General features: G+C 34.4%; 1 protein-coding gene across 1 annotated transcript; it reads left to right on the top strand.

The window, feature by feature from the left end:
- The first annotated feature begins 1,545 nt into the window (after positions 1-1,545).
- LOC147942329 (mini zinc finger protein 2) lies at positions 1,546-2,979 on the top strand. The gene has a single exon (XM_087456296.1). The coding sequence runs from the start codon at positions 2,185-2,187 to the stop codon at positions 2,485-2,487; it is 303 nt and encodes a 100-aa protein (XP_087312422.1). The 5' UTR covers positions 1,546-2,184; the 3' UTR covers positions 2,488-2,979.
- The last annotated feature ends 6,299 nt before the right edge of the window (positions 2,980-9,278 follow it).

Below are 9,278 nucleotides of genomic sequence, written 5' to 3' on the forward strand. Positions count from 1 at the left end.
TACGACTCCTAATTATCGTTAGACAGAAACAATCTAATCAATTCAGAAGAATAATTGGTTTGTGCATTGTCTTTTCTTTATACATTTGTGTACGCATGCATGCATACGCATATCTTACGTCTTAAAATCCAAGTTAATCTACAAAAACTTCAATGAATGAGATTTTTTTTTTTGAATTGTGTCTTCTAAGTGTACAAATCGATCTCATAACTTATAGTTGTGAAGTGAGATTTGTATTGAGCGCGTCTAATACTAAAACAATGAAGCACGGGTTACAATCGGCACAACTATGTATGAGTAATCTATTTTCTCATGTACGGAACAACATTATATTTCTTGATTATGAAGCTTTATCTTTTATAATATCTTATAATCTATATCAAATGCATCTGTTGTTATTTCTTATCTAAGCCTGAAGGAGAAAAAAAAATTAACGATTGATGGAACACATGAATAAGAAATTTTGATGTCTAACCGAAAAACGAATGAATGTATGCACGTGTAATTCAAAAAAAAAAAAAAAAAAAAAAGAACTCAATACGTAATTGCAAAGGAGCAAAAGATCGTGAAGGATTGCGTTGTCTTCATGATGTACAAAATAGGTTTGGTAGCCCAACTTATCAGTACCACGCTGTTAGGTCCAAATGTATATACATTTATGCACACTTCTATTTTTGTTTATGCATATTCATCATACAATCTAAATCTATTGATTGGTTCTTAGATTACACAAAAAAATTGAATTCTCGATTTTAATCCCGTACATTTTCTTGCGTATGCTATAAAGTGGGTTAAGAATATCACATAGCTGACAAAAACAGTTTTTGGTCTATGTATATTCGATCTCGACACCAAGCCGATTCTTTTCGATAGGTATATATAATTTTCGTAACCACATGTTTAATTATGAAATGAAATGAAAGAAGGATATAAAAAGAGGATTAAAGGGGATGAAGCCATGAAGGTTAAGGGGCCACCACAGTACATATTAGGTCTTAAAAAGACAAGCTTAGCTGTTTCCTTCCTTTTAAAACCAATCACTTTGTTTGGTCTTAAAGAAAAGCTTTCTCATCATTTTAGGGTTTTCTAGCAAAAGAAATCGAACAAAAGTTGCGTCCACAAACTTCCACACATAATTTAGTTTTGTCGTAATATATGTTTACGGTCGCAAGTTGTAATTATGCATCCAATTAATTTTATTCCATTGCTTATGGTTATGATTACTAGTTAGCGTGCAATATATATATTTTGTTGGAATCTAAGAGTATATATTTTGAGAAAGTTGAATATAGCAGAAAGTTTGGGAGATCCAAATACAATGTATATGGGTGATATTTTCAACTAAAGACGGATGCCTAACTCACAAAGTGGTGGCTCCATGTCTCGTGAATGTTTTGTTTTTGTATCTCTCGAGTTACGGACAATTTGGTCCGTCCATTCGGATCAAAAATTAGAACTATGATGAAACTTGAAATCTCGTTCTTAAGTCAGAGTAAATTCCAAACTTACTCAATTTCATCTAACCGGTTGAGACAACTTGTTTGCATTATAGCATAATGAAAGTGCCTTATTATTCCAAAAAACAATTATATACCTATTAACGAATTTTATATAACATTAGCCAGAAATAAAAAGAAACTTCCACCATATTTAGATTGGTCACAAGAAAACAAAACATGTAATTATAATCGGATGCATATATATATATATGAATGCATAGTTGTGGAGGTCAAAGGAATTAAAAGTACAATACATACATATTTACATACATATATATACCATTAAAACTTGGGTTTTCCAGGTAGATTAGCTTACTGGGTTTGATTGGTTGTGATAATGCATCAATATATACCATGTTCTATGGACATGTACACACACACATACACATACACATACGTATGCAGTTGCAAAAAAAATATCTAAGGTTGGTTGCCAATTGCTATCAGAAATGCTATAAATAACTCATCTAGGGTTAGGGTTAACAGCTGAGGGCCTCTTGCAATTGTCTTGATCTTTAACTCCCTAACTATTTCCAACCGTAGAAATTAAAGTTAAAGAAATTAAAACTTATTTATATATTTTTCTCTTCTTCTTTAATATATACACGTTATTACAACTTTAGATTCCATTAAAAAGTCAAGAAGCAGAAGAAGGAGCTGAGAGGGGAATTGAAGGGAGAAAAGCATGAGGAAGCGTCAGGTGGTATTGAGGAGATCTTCCCCGGAAGAACCTTCTAGAAGCTCGTCAACAGCTTCATCTCTGACGGTGAGAACTGTGAGATACGGTGAGTGTCAGAAGAACCATGCCGCCGCGGTTGGAGGTTATGCCGTTGACGGCTGTCGAGAGTTCATGGCAAGCCGGGGTGAAGAAGGTACATTGGCAGCTCTAACGTGCGCCGCCTGTGGCTGCCACCGCAGTTTCCATCGAAGAGAAATCGAAACCGAGGTTGTTTGTGACTGTAATTCACCTCCTTCTACTGGAAATTAGACAAGAAAAAAACTAGAGCTAGCTATGAGTTTGTTTGTGTCTTTGTGTGTGTTATACAGATGAAACTGAAAATATTATATTTGCTATCTTCTTCTTCTCCCCCCCCCCCCCCCCCCCCCTTCTTTTACATAAACGGCTTGTGTTTCTTTGTGAATTTAAGAAGAAACTATAAGAGATTTATAGATCGGATGAGGTTGAAGCAGTGAAAGATTTATAATAATTGGATGCTTTTGGGGTTTGGGAATGTTGTTTAGGAAAAGTTTAGGGTTCTGATGTAATATATGAAGAATGTTGTTGTTGTTTTTTGAATGTATTATACTGTTTAATTTGTTTTATATTTGGGTCATATTATTGTATTTTGATTATGACGAAGCATATATCGTTTCAATTCAATGTCCACTTAAGACAGTGTATTTGTAAAAGGAATTGGTAACGAATCCAATATGTGTTATTTACTGATGAATGAATGAATGAGATTGATTGTTCCTTTAACATATATGGAAGGTTCTTTCTCTTGTGATAAGGTAGCTGAATATAGTAACACAATTATTGCTTTAACTCAATAACTAAATTATTCATTATTTAAAAAGAAATTAAACTGTACAGATTAAATCCTCTGGAGCGAATGTTAAAGGTTTTAAAATTGATTCTTTTGAGAGACCACTCGTATAGCTTTACTTTTTATTTTTATGGAAATGGTGGAGTTAGGTTTCACACTATTTCCCATGATTATCTTTTTGTGAAGTGCATGATAACTCGAGACCGAATATATTATTTAAGCTCAAAATTTCTTGATTGTGCTATGATAAAAAATAAAAAAAAAACAGTTTATTCAGGGATATGTCTTCCCAGCTTTTAATGTTAAAATAAAATATTATAAATTTTTAGGCTTCAGCTTTAAACTATATTTTTCAAATTTTATACAACATGATAAAAAGACAAGAAAATTAATTTGAATTTAATTGGGAGGCAGAGGCCCACAAATCTAATCCTTGTTGGTTGCTAACTTGATATGATGGAGAAAAATATTAGTTTTAATTGATTTTTAATATAAAAATGGTTAGAACTAATGATCATAGATAATAATGGCTTGGGATTTTCTGATGAAGTCTAATTAAATAATACTCATTAATAAAGTACATTAAATAAGTGAAAAACAGCATAAAGAATGACAAGAAAAAATATAAATAATTACGAACGAAACAATTACTTCCAAAACAGATTTATGTTGTTATCTGTTGAAAAGACAACATTCTTTATCATTTTAGTTTGTTAGTAAAAATCGAAATTTAGTGAAAGCAAATTAAATGAGGAAGTTAGATATCTTCATACGAAAAAAGTTAGATACTTTGGCTGGTTATATAGATTGAAAGGACATGTGAAATGTATCATCATGAACGTACATTGTTAGGTATTTGAGTATGGAGAGAAACAATTCCTTCTGCTTATGTTAACATTGTACCGAACTTGGTCAGGCCAATGTCAATTTTTATTTGCATTATTACTTTTTTTTTATGTAGACAAAATCAAATAGGAAGAATTTCAAAAATATCATTTTCCATAACCACTTTTTAAAAATGTCACTTTTCTAAATCTTTATTATAAATTCTTATTAAAAACCAATTTGATTTAATTGTTCATTATCATCATTATTTAAGTTTTAATTCATAACACCTCGATTTCAAGATATACAACGGTACATGTGGAGAGGTTTAAAAAATTGATTAAACCACCAATGTCACTAAAATGTACTACGTTATATGAGAACTTCACAATTACGTGTTTATGCTAGAATAATTTCACCATAAGTGATTATCAGAACTGTGCAAGTGAAAACAAAATACAGAAAAAATCATGTGCTGATTTGTGGGTTTGGTAAACAAGTCTCAAAACCTCCCAAACATAGTAAACCGACCGTGTTGTATGGATGAGCCCACATACCGGAAATTAACATATAACCTACTAAGAAAGATGGGTTTATAGGTTGGGAATGTACATAGAGCCCAATAAAAGATGACGGTCAGGAAATTAGAATAACAAAATCTCCCTACAAAAGATATTCATACCTTAAAAAAGAATATAATAAATGTGTCATAGGTTAATAAATTTTTAAAGTTAGAGATACTCCAATTTGATTTTAAAAATAAATGTATTTAAAAAAATTTACTCGATTAAAAAATTGAAACCTTTTTTGGTAATATTTTAATATAGATATACAAGAATTTGCAAGTCATATGTAATAAGTTATGACAGATGAGAGGTTAAATGTAAAGTGTGAATATCATATGGTTAAATTGTTTATATAAGGTTTCAGTGTTTCACTCCTCTAAATCTTTGCAACTTTGATCATAAAACTTTATCATTTTTCTCATATATTTTCATTTCTATTCAACATAAATTTAATTGTAACCATTATTTTTACAATTATATAATCACCTCAATACATAAACCAATTTAACAAAAAATCTTTTGGTCTTTAAAACATTTTACATAATTATAAGTATATTATTAATAATAGTATTTGTATCTCACATAATAATAATTACTTTTAAAATAAAACTTAAACAAAGCTAAACTACAAAACAAGAAAAATTGTATGTTCTATGAAATATTTAATATAATAGAAAACTATACAACACTATAAAAATATTTAACAAGAAGTGGGTGTATTATTAACTATAATAACATCCATTACTTTGCAATTTCAAAACTATAAAAACAACATCAATATGTGTAGTTGTTTCACGGGTCATATACATAAACTGTAAATATATGTTAACATAATTTCATTATAAAAATTTTGTTTATATTAAAACATATAATTTTTTTTTGAAATGTTAAATTTATTAATCAACAAAAATAAAATAATACATTGGTTTGGTAGTGTTTGTAAATAGATTTAAACTATAGCTAGGGCAGTGCTGCTTGAAGATGGGAATCTAAAAGCGGTTTTATGAGTTTGGTGTATGGAGAGAAGTCCAAAGTGTCAAGAGGCCGCTGTATTTGCTTGGGGCGAGTAACATAGGCTCAATATCCGGTTGGAGACGTCTTTCTCGATCATACCAATGAGCTGTTGTACCGAATGGTATAACGTGGTTTAGAAGAGCAGAAGGGTGAGGGCTGGATCAGTTGCTGGAGTTTTCTTACCTCGAAGCGCACAGAACGTATCATTCCAATTCGGGGTTGTGTGCCATTGATAAACTCAACTTGTAATACCTAGAGGTACTGACACTTTGCAGTTGTAATATATAATACAGTTTTATGATTACGCTAAATATAATAGTTTGTATTTAAATTGCAATGCGAAAGTAAATAAAAGTTTTGTAAATTCAAAAAATTCTCAGGATATCAAAAAAATTAAATTGATTAATTTAAACAGGATTCAAACAACTTGACCAAGTCGCCTTGGATACGAGTAGCATTGGCCACGGGGTTCAAAATTTAACATGGTTTCCCCGCCCCCAAGAAATTAGTATTTGGTTGAACTCTAAACACGATTAAAAAATAATTCAAACTCACTGTAAATACTATCTAAGTTTAAAACCATAAATCTAAATCTCTTTGTAAAATCCAAGAATTAAACCAGCTTTGAAATCAAGTTTAGATTATTCACAAAATTACAAAATTAAATTTTTTTATAAAAATTTATTTTGCTCATCAAAAATTTTTATATCAAAATTTTTTATCAAGGCAGTGTCGATCGACACCAATGCTTAGCCTTGATTCTAGTTTGATCGCCTTAGCTTATTTTGCTCCAATGAACTCCAAAATGGTCCATTATGCTTCCATCAGTACTAAATGGTTCATAGCACTACAAAGACTCAAAATACCCTAAAAATCAAATTAAAAGACTCTAAACCACACTTATATTATAGTTAAAAACCGTAAAAATTATGATATAAGCCGTCTTAAAAGAGGAGTACACAAGTCAACCCAGATGGAGAATGAGTAGGGGCATGCAAAAAAACAGGAGGTCACGGGTTTTGTCACGTTCACCACACAAGGGACATAATTGAACAGTCTATGTTTGATGGCAAGCCATGCAATGAACGAGAAACGAGGAACGACTTGAGGGAACCAAATAATGATGGACCAAGGAACCTTAGGAAAGGGTTCACAGATGAGGTCCCAAGTACACTTAGAAGAGAAGGAGGATCTATACTCACCAACTTATACATCCAAAGGACACCATCACAGCCTGCAGTTGCGAGCGGGGAGAGATGGGAAATATTATATCAGCAATCTCTCGGTAGATGCTTCCCTCTGGCTCGTCGCAAAGACCAGTTGTGGTTGTCAGTGGTCTTAGCCACCGTTGCGTATCGGTCAATAACAAGATTATGAGGCCTATATCACCAACAATGTCTATTAGACTACCAGCACCTGTCCAATTATCCCACCAAAAACTAGTAGAGTGACAATCCCTAACCTCCATACGCATAATAGAGAAGGTTAGTGGCCTCAGCTTTGGAAGCTTCTTCCAAATCAATGATCCCTTTGTTCCCACTCTTAGACTCCAAAACGATTTGTTGGGGAGAAGATTGTAACGCCCTGACCGCCACCTCTTATTGGCCCCATGTCCAATCCTAGTCTATGGTCCCACCTTCTTTAATGGGCCTCACGTCCTCTCACTAGGCCCGTGATCCCATCCATATCTGATGGTTGGTTTGCTACGTCTGGGAGGCTTTAAAGACTTGTTTACAATCACTACAAATCGCCACATGATCTTTCCGTATGTTTTATCCGCACTCGCACAGTTCCAATACTCACTTCCTAGAAGGTCACCCATTCTAAGACTACTCCAACATAAGCACACTTACCTGGGGATTTCTCTTAGGACCTTTAACCGAAAAGATAAGTGCACTTTGGGGATATAGGTAGCCAAATCAATTCTTTTAAACCTCTCGCAAGTTTCTGTAATCTGGATGTCACAAAGATACCTATGAGACCAAGCAACTCAAAGAGAACCTGAGGCAGTAAATAATCTCCAAATTAGACTAAGGGAAAAACCATGGGATGAATCATGCAGCCGTGTAATGCCCAAGCCACCTTCCACATTTGGCTTATAAACTTCCTCCTATGTTACTTTTGTTTTAGTGTGATCAGTGGATGATCCTAACCATAAAAAGGCATTACACATACTGTCGGTCACATCAAAACAGCCCTTGGGCAGCCGAAGCTGTTGCACCATCAGTGATGACTAGGATATCGTCAGCAAAAATGAGATGTTTGAGTACCATATACTTACTGCGAGGGTGACTACCAAAATGACCCGCTAGCGCTGCCCTGTTTAAATGATGAGACAAGAATTTTTTCACTATGAAATAATGATATGGGGATAGCGAACAACCTTGTCAAAGACCCCTTGAACTCGGGAAGAAACCCTCAAGTTCCTCATTTACGCCCACTGAAAAGGAAGCTTTGGAGAGGCATATACTGACCCAATGAACAAACTGATCCAGAAGTTTCATATCTGTTAAAACTGCGACGATAAAAGGTCACTCAACCGTGTCAAAAGGTTTAGAATTATCAAGCCTGAGGACATTAAGTGGCGAATCGTAGATTTATGGTAATCTTTGACAAGTTTCTGAGGAAAGAAGGACATTTTTCAAGAGGAGACGATCTTTGATAAGCGCAGTTTAATTTGGTTCAATCAAAGTTGGCATCAAATCCTTTAACCGGTTTGCAAGAAATTTTGTTACAACCTTATATAACATATTGCAGCAAGCGATGGGGCGGCAGTCTTGGAACATAGCAGGGTCTGGTATCTTGGGGATCAAAGAGAGGATGGTAGTGTTTACCCCATGAAGCATGAAACCAAAAAATGAAAAATGATTGGACCGCGCCATTGTGAAATCCTTCCCAACAACAGGCCAAGCCGATCGATAGAACTCCACCGGGTAGTCGTCCGGTCCAGGCGGCCTGTTTGAAGGCATTGAGAACAAGACATTGTGCACCTCCTCTACAGTAATATCACAGACCAGTGACATGATAACATGATCATCGCAATGAAACTAGATTAATTCATCTAAAAATATACTATAAGCAACCTCAAGGTCATACGGTATGGCTGGAGGAACTACTGGAAATGAGCCGCTACCTCTTGTTTTATGTGTTCTTCCTCCGTTGCGGAAGTAAGCCGACAAATGGCATTTTTCGACGAATGAGCTTGCGTTGTAAGATAAAAAATGTTGTGTTATGATCCCAATAAGTCATTCAATTCCAAGAGTCTGCAACTACATATACTACTTCAAAAGTTTATGGATTTGGCGTTGTGAGAGCTCTGTTTTGACAAGCACAAAGCTCATCATATGCATCCTTCATTCTCCTTAGAATATCTCCATATTTCTCACGTAAACTGAACTTAAGTTTCTTTAGCCTCAGATGAAAGAGCATCAACGCTGATAGATAGAAAAAGAGAGGCTCAAAAGTATCCCAAACTTCTAGAACAATGGAGAGGAACTAGGGCAGCTCCTCAAATTAATTAAAACACTTAAACGGATGACGAATGTGATGAGAATCACTGGAGAGGTGTGCACTGGAGCGACAATGATCAGAAACTCCACAAGTCTCAAGACTAGCAAAAGAAGAGGGGAAAGCCTGTCCCCATACATCATTTACTAAAGCGCAGTCCAATTTTTACCCAATAGAATTGTCAGATTGATTATTGCACTAAGTAAACCGAAGACCCACAAAGGCTAGATCATCCAGCTCACAGCCCGATATAAGAGACTGAAAACTCCTAAGACTAGCCGCATTCACAAGAGTGGCGCCACGAGAATGCTTCGAAGAGG

The sequence above is a fragment of the Camelina sativa genome, chromosome 6 (genome assembly GCF_030686135.1).
Source record: "Camelina sativa cultivar CO46 ecotype springtype chromosome 6, ASM3068613v1".
Lineage (NCBI taxonomy): Eukaryota > Viridiplantae > Streptophyta > Magnoliopsida > Brassicales > Brassicaceae > Camelina > Camelina sativa.

Excerpts from the sequence above, each read along its gene's own strand:
- LOC147942329 (XM_087456296.1), top strand. The coding sequence starts at position 2,185 with ATGAGGAAGCGTCAGGTGGTATTGAGGAGATCTTCCCCGGAAGAACCT.